The sequence below is a fragment of the Urocitellus parryii genome, chromosome 11, assembly GCF_045843805.1.
Source record: "Urocitellus parryii isolate mUroPar1 chromosome 11, mUroPar1.hap1, whole genome shotgun sequence".
In the NCBI taxonomy this organism is placed as follows: Eukaryota; Metazoa; Chordata; class Mammalia; order Rodentia; family Sciuridae; genus Urocitellus; species Urocitellus parryii.
The window spans coordinates 29,750,369-29,773,337 of NC_135541.1; the positions used below are offsets into that span (position 1 = coordinate 29,750,369).

The following is a 22,969-nucleotide window of genomic DNA, read 5'->3' on the forward strand; positions in this document are numbered from 1 at the left end:
CATAGAGGAGGACTGCAAGTTCAAAGCCTGCCTCAGCAATTTAGCAAGGCCCTCGAAATTTAGGGAGATCCTGTCTCTAATTAAAAAATAAAAAAGGGCTAGAGATGTGGCTCAGTGGTTAAGTCCCCTGGGTTCAATCCCTGGTACCAATAAATGAACAAATGAACAAAATTTGTTTTGAGACAGGGTCTCATTAAGTTACCCGGGCTGGCCTCCATCTTGAAATCCTCCTGCCTCAGCCTCCTGAGTAGCTGAGATTATAGGGAAGTGTCACTGTCCATGGAAATTTAGCAAAACCCTGTTTCAAAATAAATAGTAAGCTGGGCATGGTGGTACATGACTGCAATCCTGTAATTGAATCCAGGGTGCTCTACCATTAAGCTACCTCTCCAGCCTTTTAATTTTTATTTTGAGACAGGGTTTTGCCAAATTGCTTAGAGTCTTTCTAAACTCCCAAGGCTGGCCTTGAACTTGCAATCCTCCTGATTCAGTCTCTTGAGTAGCTGACATCACAGGTGTGTAGCACCCCATATGACTTTTTTAGTAGCCTCAAGATTTTTACACTGGAGCAACACAGGTCACTGGCTGAGGGGCGGATCTTGTAAAATGGGAGGATGACTATGAAAGAAGTGATGTGTTCGAAAGCAGATGAGTTTTAAAAAACAATACACCTTCAATTTGTCCAAAAAACAAACAAAAGAAAATGAAACAACCAAAAAACAAACAAAAAAATCAAAACAAACAAACAAAAAAAACCAAACTGATGGAGAAGGAATAGGTTGCACTTTGCCTGTAACAATTCCTGTACCAAGAATCAAGAGCAGAAGCCCCAGAGTTGAGGAAGGAGGAGGCTAGGTTACAGCAATGACTCAGCAACTCATCAGACAGCAAGGTCACTATGTATTGCACCTCAGACTTTTAAGAAGTTAGACTAGGGTGAGTGGGAAGTTTAAAAAAACTAGCAGGGGGAAAAATCCACCATCATTTGCAGAAAACAGTGTACATGGTATATGTCTCTTGAGGGAAAGTTTTCTGGGGTAAGATGTATTTAGGGGATCCTGAATTCTGTTACCACAAGTAGGAATTTATGTATTAGGATAGTTGTGATAAGTTGAATGTCTGGTACTGTTGGGGAATAACTGGTCTGGAGAAATGGAGAGGCACCCAGGGAGTAGGGGTGGGAGAGGGGGAAACAAGGAATAACAAAAAAACGCTTCACTTGGACAACACTTCCTATTGCCCACCCTTGCCACATAATAAAACCTAAATACAAGACACCTCTCAGACCAAAGGAACAAAGCCTCTAATCTGTAATTTAATAGCTGTGTGAATATGGGCAAGTTAGAAACAATTTTAACCTTGCTTAGTTTAATTTGTGAAATGAATCATTCACACTTTTCCTCACAGGCTACTGGTAGGTGACATCTGTAACTTCATCTGGACTGTAGTAACATTGCAAACTATCAGAGCTATATGCATTTTAGATTTATGCAATTTGTCTGTATATATGCTATACTACAATATTAAAAGGCTTATACAAAGTAAAAATAAGCTAGGGGCTGTGGCATATGTTGGTAGTTCCAGTTAACTTGGGTGGCTGGGGCAGAAGGATCACTGAGCCAGAAGTGTGAAGCCAACTTACGTGTGAAGCCGACTTGGATAACAGTCTTAAAAAAAAAAAAAAAAAAGAATTCCTGTATCAAGTTGTTTTGAGGATTCAGCAGAATCATACTTCCTGTCTTTAGCACAGTGCCTGGCAGATAAAGTGCCAGGGTTAACGCTTAAAGAGTTAAGGGGCTGGGGCTGTAGCTCAGTGGTAGACAGCTTGCCTAGCACATATGAAGCACTGTGTTCTATCCTCAACAGCATATAAAAATAAATAAAATAAAGGCATGATTATCCGCCTACAACTATAAAAAAAAAAAAAGGGAGAGAGAGGAGAGATCAGGAGAGAGTATGCGGTGTGGCATTCTGGTCAACCTTTGTGGTGTAGCTGCTCCGGGCCTCAGTTTGCCTGAACTAATAACAGGGTCAAATTTGCTGAACTCTGGGAATACTGCCAGGCCAATCCTGCCGAGGGGGGCCAGGGCCGGGCCGCCAAGAGAAGAGGCCCGCGGTGCACTGTGGGCCAGCCAGAGGCACGGCCGGCCCCCAGGACCGCCCACGTGGCCGGAGCGCAGGCAACACTGAGCGTGTTGCTTCCCAAACCCTCGCGGTGGAGGGAGAGTCCGAGTTCCTGCCAGTCAGACTTCCAGCACCCAGTACAGGACACGTACAGCTTCCCAGCTCTGGCCTCCATCCTCCTCAGCAACTTCCCCGGGAAGTGGAGGGCGGATCCACTTTGCGCGTGATCCGGGCTGCCCGGCCTCTGCCCCTCCCTCTGGGCGGAGCTTCCTTTTCACTGCAGACTTAAGCCGAGGCCTTCGGGTCCCTAGAGGGGTGCAGCACCGAGCTCAGGCCACGCTGTTGTGTTCACACTGTGTGCTTGCGCCAAGGTGAGTTTCTCCTGCTGTTGGCCCATCCTTCTTCCGGAGGAGGTAGTCTCGATCCTTCAGGACCTCGGGCCCGCTCCCGGGATTGAGTGGGGAGCCATGAGGTTTAGTTTCGGATTTGAGTTCCTCTTATTCTCTGAGATCTGGAATAACCCCCGTTTCTCTGAACTTCTGTTACCTCGGCGGCAAAATGAGTAGGCATATCAGCATATCGAGAGAATTGAGAAAAAAAATTTTGAAAGCGTCCAGCACATGAAAAATTTAGTTGCCATCTTCTTTTTGTTATTCACCTACAAGGTTTTTTCAGGTGCTCTTGCATTCCTGCGGAGACGCAGGGATGCTTTCTTTGAAGTGGTGGGAAGGGGAACGGGGAACTCCCTTACTTAAGCCCTCGCCTTGTGTCTGGGATAGCTGGAACATGTTCTGTTTCTCCGGAGCCCTGTTAAAGTTAGAATCGGATCTGACCCATCACAGGATGGGCCTATTATTAATTAACTTTTGCGTTCAGACTACCCATACTCAAGGTTGCAGGACCTCTGCAGAAAAGTCTTATCATGCCATCAGGCCTGTTTTTTTTTTTTTTTTTTCTCCATGATAGTGGTAAGGTGCATGCGCGAGGCCCTGGTTTCCATCCCCAGTATCAAAAAATAAAAAAATAAATAAGTAAAATACTTTAATATTCTCCAAAGATGATTCTTTATAGGTTTCTCAAGAAGAAAAGAAGGTGAGGGAGATAGTGACTTCTTTAAATGCCCCACTCCTAACCAAATTCCATTGTCTCCCATTAGCCTCTATTTGTGTAGTAAGGGTGGACAGACGACTCAGGGTTGTGGGGGAAACCATTCTGTAATCTAAAATCTAAAAGATGCTGCTATATGCACACACACAAAAGCAACGATATGTTCAAGTGATTAGTGAATTTCTGGGAGGAGCCAGAAATTAAAGTGCTAGCTAAAGGATGAGCAATAGTTAGCCAGGGTGAGGTTTAGGAAAGGAAAATGTGCAGAGGCCTGGAGTCAGGTAGATGATGCTGATTTTACAGAGGCTGAAATGAAGAGGTAGAGAAATTAGGAAGGTAGGAGCCAGGTTTCTTTCTTTCCTTTTTGGGGGGTTACTGGATATTTAACTCAGAGGTACTTTGCCCCTGAGCCACACCCCCAGCCCTTAATTTTTTGAGTTACTAAGTTGCTTAGTTGTTGAGGCTGGCCTCAGACTTGAGATCCTCCTGCCTGAGCCTCCAGAGTTGCTGGGATTAGGGCATGTGCCACCATTCCTGGTGGGACCCAGGTTTTGAAGAAGTCTGAACTTTATCCCTGGGGGAAGGGGAGAACTGCTGAAGAGTTTGAGTCTGGGAGTCACTTGGTTGGATTTGGTGAATGGGTTGTGGTTAAGGGGCCACGCTGGAAGCAGAGAAATACCTGGATTAGGTAAGGGATGATGGTGATCAGGGTTAGGTCAGTGGGAATGGAGATAGATGTGGATGGACTAGAGAAAGATTTAGGAAGTATACACAAACATATTATAATTTGGGTGGGGTACTAGGAATTGACTCAGGGCCTTGTACATTCTAGGTAACAGCTCTACCACTGAGCTACATTCTCACTCAAAAGTATATATTTTTAAATTTTTCTTTTTATAGACATTAACACGTATATGAAGCAGTACCCAGCTACATGGAAGGCTGGGGTGGGAGGATCAACTTAAGTTCATCAGTTGTAGACTGCCCTGGGCAACATAGTAAGACTCCCATCTTAAAAAAAATAATAATAAATCTTTGGGACTGGAGATACAGCTCAGTGCAAAGGCCTTGCCTGCATGCTTGAGGCCCTGAGTTTGATCCCCAGCACTGCAAAAAAGAAAAGAAATAAAATGCATATGGTATATTGCAGTCTAATAAAAATAAAAAAACAAAAAACAACCTGGGTAAAAGGGTATGTAGATTTCTGTACACTATTTTTTTAATATTATATTTTAGAACACTTATTATCTGTCTTTGTGTGTGTGTGTGTGTGTGTGGTGCTGGGGATTAGAACCCAGGGCCTTGTTCATATGAGCCAAGCACTCTACCAACTGAGCTATATCCCTAGCCCTATTATCTCTTTTTATATTTACAGGTATTAACAGGATTCTTTTAACCCAACCAAGCAGAACAAATCTGGGCTAACCTTACATATTTAAGGTAGTTTTCCAAGCTGGCTTCTTTATATTTATAGATTTTTTTTTTTTTAAAGAGAGAGAAAGAGAGTTTTTTTTTTTTTTAAATGTTTAACCACATTAGTAACCAAAGGAAATATACATTTATTTTTTTTAAGAGAGCGAGAGAGAGAATTTTAATATTTATTTTTTAGTTTTCGGCGGACACAACATCTTTGTTTGTATGTGGTGCTGAGGATTGAACCCGGGCCGCGCACATGCCAGGCAAGCGTGCTACCACTTGAGCCACATCCCCAGCCCTGAGAGAGAATTTTTTAATATTTATTTTTCAGTTTTGGGTGGACACAACATCTTTATGTGGTGCTGAGGATCGAACCTGGCGCCCAGCGCATGCCAGGCGAACACATTACTGCTTGAGCCACATCCCCAGCCCCAAGCTGGTTTCTTTAGAAGTAGAAAAGATGTGCTTCCCTCCTCAACTACCTATCAAAGCCATAACCTGATAATACTTAGAAATGCCTCAAAAGAACTGCAAATACTTTCTGTACATAGCTTTTTTGTTTGCAAATTTGGAGAATGAATCCAGGGCCTCTCACCTGCTAGGCAAGTACTCTAACATTCAGCTTTACTCCTATCCCAACTTTTTCTTATTTTTTATTTTTAAGCAGACTTTAAGGTAATTGTAGATTTATAAGCAGTTGTAAGAAATAATACAGAGAAGGCTGGGGCTATAGCTCAGTTGGTAGAGTGCTTGCCTTGCATGCAGTAAGGCCCTGGGTTTAATCCTCAGCACCGCCAAAAATAAATTAATAAATAAATAATACAGAGAGCCAGGCATGGTGGTGCAGGCCTATAATCCAGTGCCCAGAGGTTTGGGGGGCTGAGACAGGAGGATCAAAAGTTCAAGGCTAGACTCAGAAATTTAACATGATCCTCAGCAACTTACCAAGACCCTGTCTCAATTTTTAAAAAAATTTTTAAATACATTTTTTAGTTGTAGATGTACACAATACCTTTTTTTTTAAGTAATTTTTTTTTTTTTTTTGAGGAGAAAGGAGAGGGGGGGATTTTTTTTTTTTTTTTTGTAGATGGACACAACACAATGCCTTTATTTTTATGTGGTGCTGAGTATTGAACCCAGTCTGCCCATGCTAGGTAAGCGCTCTACCGCTGAGCCACAATCCCAGCCCCACAATACCTTTATTTTATTTATTTATGTAGTGCTGAGGTGCCTCACAGATGCTAGGCAAGTGCTGTAACACAGAGCCACAGCCCCAACCCCTCAATTTTTAATTTTTTTTTAATATAGAGGCCAATGCTGACATTCTTTATTTTTTTTATTCAATATTTATTTTTTAGTTCTCGGCGGACACAACATCTTTGTTTGTATGTGGTGTTGAGGATCAAACCCGGGCCGCAAGCATGCCAGGCGAGTGCGCTACTGCTTGAGCCACATCCCCAGCCCTCTTTATTTTATTATTATTATTATTTTTTAACAAGAGAGAGAGAGAGAGAGAGTGAGAATTTTTATATATATATATATATATATATATTTTGCACTACAATTCGTTTTTTATTTTTATTTGTTTTAGTTAGTTACACATAACAGTACAATGACCTTGACATATCATACATTTGAACCACATGAGATACAATATCTCATTTTTCTGGGTATACATGTTGTAGATTCACATTGATCATGCATTCACATATATACACCAATAATAATAATGTCTATTTCATTCTACTATCCTTCCTATCTTTCCAATCTCTCCTCTCCCCTCCCATCACTTCTCTCTTCTTAATCTAAGGTAGCAGTATTCTTTTTTTTCTCACATCTTCATACATGTAGTTTGTATAACAATGAGGCTCTCCTTCCACCATCCGTGGAATTCCCTTTCTCCTTCCCTTTCCCTCCCACCCCTCTTCCCTGTGTATAGGTAATCTTCTTCCCATGCTCTTCCTCTCTTTCCCATTTTGAGTCACCCCCCCTTATATCAGATAAGCTATTTGGCATTTGTTTTTTGGGGACTGGTTAAATTCACTTAGCATAATCTGCTCTAATGCCATCCTTTTCCCTGCAAATGCCATGATCTTATTATTTTTTAGTGCTGAGTAATATTCCATTGTGTATATATGCTACATATTTTTATCCTTTCATCCATTGAAGGCCATCTAGGTTGGCTCTACAGTCTAGTTATTGTGAATTGTGCTACTATAAACATTGATGTGGCTGAGTCTCTGTAGTATGCTGTTTTTAGGTCTTTTGGGTATAGTCCTAGAAGAGGAATAGCTGGGTTAAATTGTGGTTACATTCCCAGTTTTCCAAGGAATCTCCATGCTGCATTCCAAATTGGCTGCACCAATTTGCAATCCCACCAGCAGTGCAATTCTGATCAAAATCCCAATGACATTCCTCACAGAAATAGAAAAAGCAATTATGAAATTCATCTGGAAATATAAGAGACCCAGAATAGCAAAAGCAATTCTAAGCAGGAAGAGTGAAACAGATGGTATCACTATACCAGATCTTAAACTATAATACAGAGCAATAGTAACAAAAACAGCATGGTACTAGCACCAAAACAGGCTGGTGGACCAATGGTATAGGATAGAGGACACAGAGACTAACCCACAAAACTACAACTACCTTATATTAGACAAAGGTGCTAAAATCATGCACTGGAGAAAAGATAGCATCCTCAACAAATGGTGTTGGGAAAACTAGAAATCCATATGCAACAAAATGAAATTGAATCCCTATCTCTCACCATGCACAAAAGTTAACTCAAAATGAATCAAGGGTCTAGGAATTAAACCAGAGATTCTACATCTAATGGAAGAAAAAGTAGGACCTAATCTTCCTCATGTGGGGCTAGGCCCCAACTTCCTTAATAAGATGCCTATAGCACAAGAGTTAAATCCAAGAATTAACAAATGGGATGAATTCAAACTAAAAAGTTTTCTCTCAGCAAGAGAAATAATATGTGAGGTGAATAGGGAGCCTACATCCTGGGAACAAATTTTTACCCCTCACACATCAGATAGAGCTCTAATCTCTAGGGTATACAAAGAACTCAAAAAGATAAACACACACACACACACACAAAAAAAAAAATAATAATAATCCGATCAACAAATGGGCCAAGGACCTGAAGAGACACTTCTCAGAAAAAGATATACAATCAATCAACAAATATATGAAAAAATGCTCACCATCTCTAGCATCAGAGAAATGAAAATTAAAACTACCCTAAGATACTATCACACTCCAGTAAGAATGGCAGCCATGATGAAGACAAACAACAACAAGTGATGGTGAGGATGTGGGAAAAGGGTACCCTCATACACTGCTGGTTGGATATTGAGCATTTAAAAAAAATATTTGCTCACCAATTGTATTTCTTGTTCTGTGAACTACCAGTTTCAGATCCTTTGCACATTTACTGACATCTTATGACCACTGGAAGAGAATATAAACTATATTGGTGTGTGTATGTGTGTGTGTGTGTGTGTTAAGTTTTTTGATTTTTTTTCATGGGGGCAAGTAGTGGGGATTCAACTCAGGGGCATTCAACCACTGAGCCACATCCCCAATATATATTTTTTTTTAGTTCTCGGCGGACACATCTTTGTTTGTATGTGGTGCTGAGGATCGAACCCAGGCCGCATGCATGCCAGGCGAACGCGCTGCCGCTTGAGCCACATCCCCAGCCCTCAATTTTTAAATTTTTAATAAAAATAAAATCCGCAGTCCTTTTTTGGACTGGGGATTAAAAAATAATATACAGGAATCTACATATCCTTTTACCCAGTTTATTTTATTTTATTTATTTTGGTGGTGGTAGGAATCAAACCCAGGGCTTCAAATATATTAGAGAAGTCCTCTACCACTGAGCTATATCCCCAGCATCCCCTCCCTCCTCCACCCCATGGGATCAACCCAGGGCTTTTCACATTAAAGGCAAGTGTTCTACCACTGAGCTACATTCCTAGCCCTTTTGTTATTTTTTTAATTTTGAGACAGGGTCTCTTTAAGTTGCCCTGCTGGCCTCAAACTTGAGATACTCTTGACTCAGCCGCCTGTGTCCATAGGGTAACAGGCGTGCAACACCATACTCAGCGTTAGATGACTTTTTTGTTTTTGGAGGGGGGTACTAGGGATTGAACCCAGAGGCCCTTTACCACTGAGTTATACCCCAAACCTTTTTATTTTTAATTTTTTAATTTTTAATTTTATTTTTTGTGGGGACCAGAGATTGAACCTGGGCACTCTACCATTGAGCCACATCCCCAGCCATATTTTGTATTTTATTTAGAGAGAGTGTCTCACTGACTTGCCTAGTGCCTTATTTTTTTTTTTTTTAAGTTGTACATGGACACAATACCTTCATTTTGTTTATTTAGTTTGTTTATGTGGTGCTTGGAATTGAACCCAGTGCCTCATGCTTGCTAAGCAAATGCTGTATTACTGAGCCACTACCTAGCTCTAGTGCCTTGCTTTTTGTTGAGGCTGGCTTTGAACTGGAGATCTTCTTGTCTCAGCCTCCTGAGCCACAGAGATTATAGGAGTGCACTGCTGCGCCTGGCTATTTTTTATTTTAAGACAGCTTTTTATTAAGTTGCCTAGTGCCTCACTAAGTTGCTGGAGCTGGCCTTGGACTTGTGATCCTCCTGACTCAACTTTCCCAGTCAGTAGAATTATAGGCATACGCCACTGTGCCCAGCCATAAATGACTTTTAAAGTCCCCATGATTTTTTTTTAATTTTTTTAATATTTATTTTTTAAGTTTTCAGCGGACACAACATCTTTGTTTGTATGTGGTGCTGAGGATCGAACCCGGGCCGCACACATGCCAGGCGAGCGCGCTACCGCTTTAGCCACATCCCCAGCCCTGAAGTCCCCATGATACTACTAAGAATATATTTAGTTTTCTTTAACACTTGTTATCCAGGTCTAGGGTCCCTGGTGAAATAGACTATATAGAAAGAAGGGAATGGGTCAGGCACTGTGCAAAGTACTTTAGATATAGTTTCTTTTTGAAAATAGTGGAGCTAATCTTCAAATCCAGGTCTGTGCAGCCTTAGAACCTAAACTGCTTCTTTGTTGCTCTGCTGCTGGATTTGTTGAGCATAGTTTTGGATGAGTGGACATGAATGGGACATGCTGGTGGAGAGACCAGAGGGAGTTGAATATACAGAACTAGGGTGGGAAGATTCAGGACATAAAGTGATAAGTGAAGACATGAACTTGAGTAAAGAGTGAAAAATGGATTGGGGACAAAACCCTGAGAGACATCACTTGTAGAAAGTGGAGGAAAGGCCTACATAGCCAGAAAAAATATAAATATTGCTTCCCCAGTCCTGTGTAATCCAAGTTCCCTGTGTCCCGGCAGCAACTATAGAGCCCTCCTCTGAGAAGGGAAGACTAACCCTCAGAAAGAAGGAACTAGGGCACTGAGCTGGTAATAATAAAGTCTACGTCCTGAAACTTCCTTCTTCCTTCTCTCCCTACACACCCAGATTTTGTCTTACATCTCAAGACAATATGAGGGTGTCTGAGTGCTGCCAGAGGTCTAGCTAGTTACTTACTTCCTGACAAGCTCAGAGTCTAGAATCTGTCATTGCAAGGCTGGGTTGAAAAGCAGTTGCCTTAGAAGATCTGGAAGTCACAGACTGGCTGAGGATGACTTTCTATCATATGGAAAAGGATCTGTCTTTCGCTGCAGCCCCTCCATTCCCGCCTTGGGAGCTCTTGTTCTTTGCAGATCATGGTTAAGCCTTTCTACTTCTTTGATCCCTGCCATACATACTCCAGTCCTTTAGGTTTTCAGTTTCATTTACAAAAGAAAGGGAGAAGGTTCAGGTTTCTTTTTCCTTTTCCAGATTGGCCAGGCTTTTGTTCAAGCTTCTACCTAGATATAATTTCAGAGCCCTCTTGTGTACTGGGATATCTGGGAGAGGCCAACAGGTTATTGTTTGAACATTAAGCCCAGGAATCCAGACATAGACTCTGGTGGCAGTCTGGCACCAGATTCCTCCTGTGGAGTCCAGGCTGTTTGTTCGATTGCTGTGAAGTTTGTGTCTCTGATAAGTTCTGGTTACAAATATTATTTCCCTCAGCAGCCTGGTTTGCTGTGCAGAAAGGAAGATTTCCATTTCCAGGTTATGCCAGTCTATAAAATTCTTCCTGGGTCAGAAGTAGCAGGAAAGGCTGGGCGTGGTGGCACATGCCTATAATCCCATAGGCTTGGGAGGGGCTAAGTAAAGAGGATCACAAGTTCAGAGCTGGAATCATCAACTTAGCAAGACCTTGTCTCAAAATAAAAAATTAAAAGGGTTGGGGATATGACTCAGTAGTTAAATGCCCTGTGTTCAATCCCTGGTACAAAAAAAAAAAAAAAAAAAAAGGAAAGAAGTATTAGGGAGGGGTTGGAGATGTGGCTCAAGTGGTAGCGCACTCGCCTGGCATTCGTGAGGCACTGGGTTCGATCCTCAGCACCACATAAAAATATAATAAAGATATTGTGTCCACCTAAAAAAAACGAAAAAAGTAAATATTAAAAAAAAGTATTAGGGGGACTGGGACTGGGGTTGTAGCTCAGTGGTAGAGCGCTTGAATAGCATGTGTGAGACACTGTGCTTGATCCTCAGCATCACATAAAAATAAATAAAGGTATATAAAATTTTTTTAAAGTATTAGGAAAGACAATTTTTATTCACAACTTGTTATCACCTGTTCTACTATGTGTCTTTAAAAACTTGGAAATACGGGCTGAGATTGTGGCTCAGTGGTAGAGCGCTCGCCTAGCACAGGCGGGACCCCGGTTCAATCCTCAGCACCACATAAAAAAATAAAGGCATTATGTTGTGTCCATCTACACCTAAAATATAAATATTAAAAAAAAACTTGGAAACAAAGGTCATATTTACAAAGGTATTATTGGTAATGAAATCAACCCCAGGAGGGTGAAATTTATGATACTGATATGATAAAGGGGAAAGGTTATTTCTACTTAATTGATTCCTGGGGTGAATATTCTCTTTCCTTTTCACTTGAATAACTCCTTTTTTTTTTTTTCCTGTACTAGGGATAGAACCCAGGGGTATTTTACCACTGAGTTGCATCCCCAGGTTTTTATTTTGAGATAGGGTCTCGGGTCTTGCTAAATTTCTAAGTGGACCCCACTAAGTTGCTAAGGCTGGCCTTAAACTTGTGATCCTCCTGTCTCAGCCTTCAGAGCTTCTAGGATTACAGGCATGAGATATCATACCTAGCTGTTTATTCTTTTTTTTTTTTTTTTTTTGGTGATGTCAGGATTGAATCCAGGGGTGTGCTACTACAAACCATATTCTTAGCCCTTTTTACTTTTTCAGACAGGATCTCATTAAATTTCTCAAACTGGCCTCAAAATTAGCAATCCTTTTGCCTCAGCTTCTCAAATTAGTTGCTGGGATTACATAGTGCCCAGCTGCCCTGCGTTTTTTTTTTTTTTTTTTTTTTGAGAGAGAGAATTTTATTTATTAGTTTTCAGCAGACACAACATCTTTGTTTGTATGTGGTGCTGAGGATTGAACCCCGGGCTGCACGCATGCCAGGCGAGCGTGCTACTGCTTGAGCCACATCCCCAGCCCCTGCCCTGCTTTTTAAAAGAACTGATAAAGGTATCATGTTCAAGAAGCCATCTTAAATGAGTTTACCCTTTCCTATAGTCCTTCTGTGACCTGTGTGCAGATTTTGGTCAAAGCTTTTAATATGTCAGTCCAGTACAATGGCACATGCCTATAATCCCAGCAGCTCTGGAGGCTGAGGCAGGAGGATCACGAGTTCAAAGCTAGGCATTAAGCAACTCAGTGAGACCCTGTCTCTAATTAAAATACAAAATAGAGCTGGGGATGTGGCTCAGTGGTTGGGTACCTCTGGGTTCAATCCCCACTACCAAAAAAAAAAAGCTCTTAACCTGTCAAACTGATATTATGTGTCCCTCCCACCAAACCATAAACAGAAGGTAGGCAGGGGACCTATTTAAATGTGTCTCAAGTCCTGGAACTTTCAATATTTGCTGACTGAGTATTCTTGGAACATTCGGCTAATTTTCATAGCTTTCTAAAGGAGGATGCTCCAACTATTTGTTTTGTGAGGTTAGTTTTTTTTTTTTTTTTTTTTTTTTTTGATGCTGGGTTTGAACCCAAGGTCTTGTGAGTGCTTGGCAAGTGCTCTATCATTGGGTTTTGCTACAATGCCCAGGCTGACCTCCAATTTGTAATCATCCTGCCTTAGCCTCCCAAGTAGTTGGGATCATAGGTGTGCAGTATTGTGCCTGGCCAATTGGAAGTTTGTTTTTTTTAAACTACTATTTTTTTTTTTAAAGAGAGAGTGAGAGAGAGAGAGAATTTTTTTTAATATTTATTTTTTTTAGTATTTGGCGGACACAACATCTTGATTGTATGTGGTGCTGAGGATCGAACCCGGGCTGCATGCATGCCAGGCGAGTGCGCTACCCCTTGAGCCACATCCCCAGCCCCAATTGGAAGTTTTCTTAGATTTCCAGTTCACTTCTTTTCTGCTGTATTGAAGTCATTGGTCCAGTTTGACCTTTTTGGAAAGACTATTCCCTCTTGACTCTTGAAAGTCCAACATATCTTTTTTTTTTTTTTTTTGGTACCAGGGATTGAACCCAGGGGCACTTAAGCACTGAGCCACATCCCCAGTGCTTTTTATCTGTCTACCTATCTATTTATTTATTAATTTTTAGGTGGGCACAATATCTTTATTTTACATTTATGTGGTGCTGAGGATCGAACCCAGTGCCTCATGCATTCTAAGCGAGCGCTCTACCACTGAGCCACAACCCCAGCACCCCCAGTGCTTTTTTATATTTTATTTAGAGACAGGGCCTTGCTAAGTTGCTGAGTCTGGCTTTGAATTTGTGATTCTTCTGCCTCAGCCTCCTAAAATGCTGGGATTACAGGTGTGTGCCACTGTGCCTAAAATATATTCTTTTTTTTTTTATTTGATTTCTTTATTCTTTTATGTGGTGCTGAGGATTGAACCCAGTGCCTCACATGTGTTAGGCAAGCACTTTACCATTGAGTCACAACCCCAGCCCCCATCACATTCTTTTTTTTAAGTAAATATTTTTTAGTTGAACACAATACCTTTATTTTATTTATTTTTATGTAGTGCTGGGGACCCACCCAGGGCCTCACACGTGCTAGGCAAGCGCTCTACTGCTGAGCCATAACCCCAGCCCCCCCATCACATTCTTAGAAGTCAGTGTCAGTATTCTTTGGTCCTTGCTGTATGGAATTCATTTCCTTTTCTATAGCACACCATACACATGTCTTTTGTGAGGCATATATTTTTACAGGTCTTCGTTTACTTTCTGTTTCCATTAGCTCTTCCTTTGATCCTTGGTTCTACTACTTCTGTTAATTTGGGGCAAATAACCTCACTTCTCTTAGCCTATTTTCTCATCCAAAAAGTGGTAAGTGGTATATTTTCCTTGTAGGATCCTCTACCTCAGCTTCCCAATCCCTGGGATTACAGGTGTGCACAACCACACCTGGCTGCTTTTGCTTGTTTTACACTGGCTTAAGATTTATTTAGTCAAGGCTGGTGCTTGTGGAGAGCCACCATGGCTTCTTTTTAGGAATTGGATCTCTGTTTTTGTTTTTGTGGTGCTGGGGATTGAACCCATGGTCTTGTGCATACAAGGCAATTGCTCTACCCTGACCCTAGATATTGGAGCTCTTTTTTTTTTTTTTTTGGTACTGGTGGTACTGATTGAATTCAGGGGCATTCAACCACTGAGCCATATCCCTGGCCCTGTTTTGTATTTTATTTAGAGACAGGGTCTCGTAGACAAGGTCTACTTAGTGCCTTGCTATTGCTGAGGCTGGCTTTGAACTCGTGATCCTCCAGCCTTACAGATGTGCACCATCGCACCTAGCTTGGAGCTCTTTAACATAGACCATTTATGTTAGTTGTAATATGGCCAACATAGTCCTAATATGTCTCCTAATACCTAGTTAAGGAAGGATAACCAAGTGGTGATCTGGTTAGTGTTTACGTAGGAGATACTGACTTTGGTTAGTTTTGTACACTGTCTCCACTGCCTCTGTGTGCACTGCCACAAGCACATGTTTGTTCCCCACACCTTTCCCCCTCCTTCACCTCCTGACCCATGTTTTGCAGGGTTCTTAACCAGTGGATGGCTGATGCCCAAGCAATAGTGGTAACTCACTCATCATTCTCTTCCTATCTTTGTTTCAGGGGGCAATGGCAGCTCCCTTTGTCCTCCTGCACACTGGGCAGAAGATGCCCCTGATTGGTCTAGGCACATGGAAGAGTGATCCCGGCCAGGTGAGAGATGGGGGAAAAAGGAGAGAGAGTTGTTGAGTTTCTGCTGGGGGAAAAAGTGGGATTTGGGAGAGGGTTCCTTCATTTTTCTAGCAGTCCTATCTCTGTATTTCTGGTGCGGATAAGCCTAGAGGGCATTCAGAAGAGATGAGGGGGAAAGGGACAACACTGAGCCCTTGGTTTTCAGAGCTGACTCAGGAGAGACTATATGGGCCCAGCAGGACCAAGGGCATAGGAAGCACACTTTTATCTAACTGCATCTGCACTGAATGCTATGAGAGAAATGTAGCCTTTCTGTGTCCAGCCCTGTGCTATGAGTTCTAATATGTCTCCTAATACCTTATGCTGTTACCATGTCTCCTATCCTCTCCTCTTCTTTTCCTTAAAGGCTGGCCCTACCCTAGCGTACAGTCCAGAGTTGGACACACAGCAAGTGTCAAGGTTTAAAGAATAATTACTGGGTCAACTGTGTAGAACAAGGATCAGCAAACTTTTTCCTAATGAACCAAATGGTTAATATTGTAGATTTTGCTGAGCAAGATTCAAAATGAAGGTGATTATATTCTTATATAACCATTTAATAGCTAACTATTTAAAAATGTAAAAGCTTTAGTCAGGCACGGTGGTACATGCCTGTAGTGCCAGCTGTTTGGGACTCTGAGACAGAAGGATCATGAGTTTGAGGCCAACCTGGGCAACACAGCGAGATCCCATCTCAAAAAAGAAAAAAGGTATAGCTAGCTAGGTAGATAGGTGGATAAAAAATAGCCATTCTTGACTAGCTCCAGGACTGCTTGAAAAATATGATAGTTTACTGACCTCTTGTATAGACCCTCCCAGTCAAGGGGAAACTAGAAATTGGTACCTGCTTTCTTAGGGTTGACATTTCTATGAGATTCAGTCCCATGGGGCAAGGAGGTGGCATTTCTCCAGGGCGCCTTCCTTATCTTTTAGAAATCTGAGTGCAAGTTAAGACAGGTGTGGGGATTAAGTTTGGAAGAACAGCCTCTTCTGACTGGAATATAGGCTTGTGTTTGTGGTGTGGTTGAATGACCTCTGCCTTTTTCCTTTGCTTTCTATCCCATAGCCTACCTAGGACCCTGAAGCCAGAGTCCCTGTGCTCCAGACCAGCATTGGACACAGCCTAGGGATAAGGAGCTGGGTTAAGGGAAAGGGTGGAATCTAGAGCCAGGGCCAGGTAGGAGCATGGAGCACCAGGGATCTGGTCCAGATTAAGGTAAGTACATCTGAGTAGTAAGAGCTATACCCAGATAGAAATCTTGAATGCTATGCCAGGAACCCACAGCAAGAGCTTTGAGTGCTTTGTGGCAAGGGCCTGTTATTCTTGTTTCTGCATCTGTTGCCACATTTCTTTTTCTTTTTTTTAGTTATAGATGGACACAATACCTTTATTTTAATTTATTTATTTTTATATGGTGCCAGGGATCAAACCCAGTGCCTCACGCATGTTAGGCAAGCGCTCTACCATTGAGCCACAACCCTGGCCCTGATGCTACATTTTTTAGTCTGATGTTTAACAGATTGACTGACTCATCTTCCTACTTGATGCCTGATTTCTTTTCTCTCCCATCAGGGTGCTGTGGGCCCAGCTTCTATCTTACTTTTCTGCCTTCCTTAATACCCCCACCCCTCACCTTTTTTGCTGGCCTGAGCTCCCAGAGTTAGGCTATGGTTCTGTCTATGTGATTCCCTGATGGTCTCTCCCTGTGTGACCTTGGCCTAGGAATTTTTTTTTATTATATCATGTCTTTCTTACTAGCATTTTAGTATTAGGAACTTTTCTTTATGGTGTCTCTATCTGTCCTCTGCCTATATATCTTCTGATTAAAAAATATTTTACTAAAGTTTTTTTTTTTTTTTTTTTTTTGTACTGGGGATTGAACCCAGGGGCACTTAAACACTGAGCCATATCCCTAGCCCTTTTTTTATATTTTATTTAGAGATAGGGTCTTGCTGAGTTGCTTAGAGTTTAAGCCTCCCAAACCACTGGGATTACAGGTGTGTGTCACTGCGTCTGGCTACTAAAGTCTTCATTATGTTAGATGCTAGGAATTTCTTGTTTGGTTTTTGGCTGGTCCTTGCTGAGTAGGAAGGAACCTCAGAGACTGGCGGGATTGAAGTAGGACAAAGAGTTTGGGACCTCTGAATAAGCTTCTGGTTCTTTACATTAGAATCATCTTTCTTCTCATTCCTGCTTCATGAATGGTCTTTGTATATTCTTGCTTCCTGTCAGTGACCCTTTGTTGGCCAGACCAACAGAGCTGAAACCTCTGTTCCTTTCACTTGGCAGGTAAAAGCAGCCGTTAAATATGCCCTTAGTGTAGGCTACCGCCACATTGACTGTGCTGCTATCTATGGCAACGAGACCGAGATTGGGGAGGCCCTGAAGGAGGACGTGGGACCAGGCAAGGTGAGGACTAGGGCTACGAAGAGGGTCGGGTGGGAGAACTCAGAGGCTGAAGTTGGAGCTGCAGCCAGCCTGAGGACATCAGCTTCCTTCTAGTTCTTTCCCTAAAGGTAAGGGTGGGTGAAACTGCCTAGTATTTTTTTCACTATGGACTCTGCCTCCGGACCAGGCGGTGCTCCGGGAGGAGCTATTTGTGACATCCAAGCTGTGGAACACCAAGCATCACCCTGATGATGTGGAGCCTGCCCTCCGGAAGACACTGGCTGACCTTCAGCTGGAGTATCTGGACCTGTACCTGATGCACTGGCCTTATGCCTTTGAGTGAGTGAGCCTTATTAGACTCTTCATCTGGAAGTTGGGGGTTGGTTGTGGTAGTGTCAGTAATCTGTTGTAAGTCGCAGTAGCAGAGCAGGTTGGAAACACTGAGCATGGCAAGCTGAAGAGCTTTTTTCCCTTTCCTTTTCTTTTTTGGTACCAGGAGAGCTTAACCACTGAGCACATCTCCAATTCCTTTTTATTTTTTATTTTGAGACAGGGTCTTTGAAGTTGCTTAGGGCCTCACTAAGATGCTGAGGCTCTTCTCGAATTTGGAATCCATCTACCTTAGTTTCCTGAGTCGCTGGGATTACAGGTGTGCACCACTGTACCTGGCAAACTGTGTAGCATTATGTGGGATCCTAGCCTTTTCTAGTAGAGTAGCTGGGAGTTTAGCTACAGGAAAAGGAGAACACACAGTGTGTATTCTGGGAGTACGTGAGTGGTTCCTCCTGCCTCATTATTCATTCAGAAAATGTGCTGACCCTTCTACCAAGAAAGTCCAGCAGTAGGTGTGAGAAGAGTCTCTCATCAGCATTGTGCCCTGTGCTAGGGCAGAGAATCCTCTGAGGAGGAAGGAATTAAAGAAGACTTCTCAGAGGACAGAAAATATAATTTGGGACTAGGAAAAAGAGGGAGGGGCATGGGCCTTCCATATAGACTTTACACCTGAGTCATGATCTGGAAGGGTGAAGAAGCCTTGCTAGTCCTAATTCTTGGCACTCTGCCCTCTCTGGGCTAGGGGTATGGGATGTAGATGGGCTGGATGGGTAGCCAGGGCAAAAGCTTGGCATTTGTACCCACACTTGGGGGTTTGTCTCTCACTTAGACGGGGTGACAACCTCTTTCCCAAGAATGCTGATGGGACTGTCCGCTATGACTCCATCCACTACAAAGAGACCTGGAAGGCTATGGAGGCACTGGTGGCAAAGGGGCTGGTACGAGCTCTGGGCCTATCCAACTTCAACAGTCGGCAGATTGATGATATACTCAGTGTGGCCTCTGTTCGCCCAGCTGTCTTACAGGTGAGCACTGCAAGCAGATTAGTGATTCAGGAGATTCTGTGTGCAGAGCTTGATTGAGCAGGTGATTGGTCTTTTGTTTTGCAGTTCTGGGGTGATGGGTCTTCTTAATGGAGAGGGCTGGCAGATTGTCAGAAGTGTTGGTTCAAAAGTCCTCTGGGCTAGGTAGGCATTAAAGCTCTAGTTGAGAATGAGATCATTGGTGGAAAATGGTGAGAACAGTAGGCTGAGTAGTAGGGAGCAGGTCCAGACCTGCATGTCTGGAAGGGGCCAGGCACGCTGGTGTGGCCACCCCATGGTGATGGATTGTTCCTTGGCTCAGGTGGAATGCCATCCATACTTGGCTCAGAACGAACTTATTGCCCACTGCCTTTCACGTGGCCTGGAGGTGACTGCTTATAGTCCTTTGGGTTCCTCTGATCGTGCTTGGCGCCATCCTGATGAGCCTGTCCTGCTTGAGGAACCACTGGTCTTGGCACTGGCTGAGAAGTATGGCCGATCTCCAGCTCAGATCTTGCTCAGGTGCGGGGTATACTTAGGCAATGGGACTCTGAGAGGGGAGGGGACCTCAGGTTGGGAGCAAGAGTTGAGGGATTCCTTATCTGAATGGGTGGGAAAGGCTGGTGATATTGATATGTGACCTTGAGGGAGGCCCCCCGAGACATGTTCCCTATTCCAGTGTGGCTCAGGTGCTCTAGTAGCTTAGAGAAAGTTCCATGGAGGACAAAACAATGCTTCTGAATATTGTTTCTCATCTGCCTTTCTCATCTACCTTTAAAATCCCTGACCTTAGGTGGCAGGTTCAGCGGAAAGTGATCTGCATCCCTAAAAGTATCACTCCTTCTCGTATCCTTCAGAACATCCAGGTACTTGGTCATGGGTTCTATTTTCTTTTACTCATCAGGACACATTCTGGCCCTACCTCTGCCTGGCTAAGATGGCAGTGTTGTAGAACTTCACTTCCATTCACAAGGCTGCCTTTTCTGTCCTCCAGGTGTTTGACTTCGCCTTTAGCCCAGAAGAGATGGCACAGCTAGGTACACTGAACAAAAATTGGAGATATATTGTGCCCATGATTACGGTAAGGATGTATCACCTCCCAGAGTCCCAGAGGGAATGGGAGATTTGAGTGAATTTTAGGAGGAGGGTCAGGATATTGTCAGTAGGATTGTTGTCCTGGATGAAATGATTTCTTGTTTTACTTGAGGTCAGAAATTTAGTATGGCTGAGGGATAAGGCATACTACCTGTAAATCCCAGGCTTCCTGATGTTATTTAACTTCTCCAAGCCAGTCAAATTATATCATTTCAGTGAAATGACATCAGAGAAACCTAGAAAGCATTCTGGACTTCATTAAAGGGACTGGGGTGGAATTGAAGTCAGTTGTACATAGGGAAGTAAATAGATTCTGGGCACTTGATCTCAGTTGAGATTGCAGAGGCTTTAGGGACAAAGTCAGTTTTTATGGGTTTGGTGCTAGAATGCTGTTGATACTGTGGCTGGGGTCCTAAGCACTACCATCTGGTGTAGGGCTTCTTACTTGGTGAGGTTATGTAGGAAAGTTTAGGTGGGAATGCCCTGGGTCTTAGGATTGTCAACGCTTGCTATTGGAGTCATCTGTATGTCTCTCTTTCCAGGTGGATGGGAAGAGGGTCCCAAGAGATGCTGGGCACTCTTTGTATCCCTTTAATGACCCATACTGAGACCACAGTTTCCTGGTGTCCCTTCCAGCTCTCCAACTGAGGCTCTGCCGGCCACCCCACAAAAAAAGGGAGTTAATAAAACCATTGGACCATACACACTGCTTGCTTGACTTACTTGTGTGGTCAGGCCTGGAAGCTGTTTCTCTCAGGGTTGACAAGACCTAGGGCTGCTGAATGTGACCTGCCCTTGAATCTTTCTTGGTACTGGAGGGATTTGCAGGCAGCTGTATTCCATAGCAGGTGGTGCCATCTGGTGGCAGTTTTTAGCACTGCATTCTTCCCTAGAATTACCACAAATGCCCAGAATCTGTCACCTCAGGATTGAGAGGTGGGCAGAGTTTGTCCTGTGGTTTCAAGGGAATGTTGGGCCTAGGTCTTGAATTCTCACCTCCCTACCATGATCAGTGCCTAGATTTAGGGATATGAAGAACCCAAAAGTATGTTCAGAAGTTTAAGCTAACTGTGGTGGCACACACTGTAATTGCAACAATTTGGGAAGCTGAGGCAGAAGGATTGCAAGTTTGAGGCCAGCCTGGGAAACTGAATGAGACCCTGACTCAAAATAAAAAATAAAAAGGGCTGGGGATTTGGCCCAATCATAAAGCACCAATGGGTTTGATTTCTAGTACCAAAAAAAAAAAAAAAAAGTTGAAGGATTCCAGTTTGTAAAACTATGAAAGCTGCAGACAGGGACTTTTTCTCTTATTGTGTGCATAGGCTACCAGAAGGAGGCAGGATCTCAAAGACTGTTGCTCTATATCTAAGTCCCTATCTTTTTTAAAAAATTTTTTAAAGGTAATTTTTTTTTTGTAGTTGTAGATGGATAGCATACCTTTATTTTATTTTATGTGGTGCTAAGGATTGAACCCCGTGCCTCACATGTGCCAGGCAAGTGATTTGCCACTGAGCTACAGCCCCAGCTCAAGGCCCTATCTTTTTATTTTATTTGTTTTTTTAGTTGTTGATGGACCTTATTTTTATTTATTTATTTATATGTGGTGCTGAGAATTGAACCCAGTACCTCACACGTGCTAGGCAAGAGCACTACTACTGAGCTACAATCCAGTCCCGACTAAGGCCCTATCTTAAATAATTTATATTTCTAGAGGCCACCAGTAAGCAGATTTTAGGAAGGACTTTGGCAAATGACTAAGCTGGCTGTAAACCCTAGCCATATAATACTCATTTTACCAGTCAAACCATTGCTCTGAATTCAACAAATATTTATTGGGTAGTTAGGATTAGGCACAATGCTAGACCCTGAGGATGTAGCTAATAACTAAGACATACAGGTTCTTAGAGTCTACTTGAAGAGACAGACTTTATTGTAGATGGACACAATATCTTTATTTATTTTTATGTGGTGCTGAAGATAAAACCCAGTGCCTCACATGTGCCTGGCAGGCACTCTACCAATGAGTTATAGCTCCAGCCCTGAAGAGACAGACTTTAAGTAATTCCATAATTAGTTTAATTATAGTTGGAAGAAGTATAGGGTAAGAAACCTAATTATTTAATGAGCTGGGATCTAAAAGATGAATAGAGATTAGTTAAGGAGGTGAGAGTGGTAATAGTATTCCATGCAAATTGGACAGTTTAGGAGAAAAGCTTTGAAACTTGGAGGAAACTGTTAGACAAGAAAGATTTGTGTGGGCTGGAGATGTGGCTCAAGCGGTAGCGCGCTCGCCTGGCATGCGTGCGGCCCAGGTTCGATCCTCAGCACCACATACAAACAAAGATGTTGTGTCCACCGAAAACTAAAAAATAAATATTAAAATTCTCTCTCTCTCTCAAAAAAAAAAAAAAAAAGATTTGTGTGACAGTATAGAGGAGCATGGGAGTGAAGGGTGGCATGAAATGATGCTTAAAATTCTATTGACATCTTTTTTTTTTAATATTTTTGATTGTAGATGGACACAATACCTTTATATATATGTGGTGCTAAGGATCAAACCAGTGCCTTACATGTGCTAGGCAAGTGCTCTATCACTGAGCCATAACCCCCGCCTCTCTATTGACATCTTTTTCTCATCACTGGACAATTCCATGCATTTCTACTGCAAAATGAAATTGCAAATCTGTGAAACAAAGTGATGTTGGAGAATTCACAAATTCTACCCAAAGCCACTGAAAAGTGAGGATATATCTGTTTCTTACAGAAACAGTCGTGTTAAAAGTTTGTTTAGGGCTGGGGTTGTGGCTCAGCGGTAGAGCGCTCGCTTAGTATGTGCGAGGCCCTGGGTTCGATCCTCAACAACACATAAAAATAAATAAACAAAATAAAGGTATTGTGTCTAACCAAAAAAAATATTTTAAAAAGTTGTTTAAACCAGAATTTTCTAAACCTATCTTTTAATTGACAAAAATTGTATACATTTTTTAAAAAAGAGAAAAGTGAAGATCTTACAGTTAGCTAAAAAAGAAAATAAAAGATGAGAACACGGGGCTGGGGATGTGGCTCAAGTGGTAGCGTGCTGGCCTGGCATGCGCGA

At 42.5% G+C, this 22,969-nt stretch overlaps 1 protein-coding gene across 2 annotated transcripts; it reads left to right on the plus strand.

Moving 5' to 3' along the window:
- The first annotated feature begins 2,176 nt into the window (after positions 1-2,176).
- On the plus strand, positions 2,177-20,571 carry Akr1a1 (aldo-keto reductase family 1 member A1). 2 transcript variants are annotated; one of them, XM_026397805.2, is made up of 9 exons: positions 2,177-2,495; positions 14,923-15,012; positions 17,321-17,440; positions 17,607-17,758; positions 18,582-18,777; positions 19,097-19,296; positions 19,568-19,640; positions 19,769-19,855; positions 20,412-20,571. In XM_026397805.2, the coding sequence occupies exons 2-9, from the start codon at positions 14,929-14,931 to the stop codon at positions 20,475-20,477; spliced, it is 978 nt and encodes a 325-aa protein (XP_026253590.1). In that variant the 5' UTR covers positions 2,177-2,495; positions 14,923-14,928; the 3' UTR covers positions 20,478-20,571. The 2 variants fall into 2 exon arrangements, with proteins under 2 accessions (XP_026253590.1, XP_077647192.1); XM_077791066.1 differs by lacking the exon at positions 2,177-2,495 and adding an exon at positions 6,010-6,075.
- Positions 20,572-22,969: the final 2,398 nt, after the last annotated feature.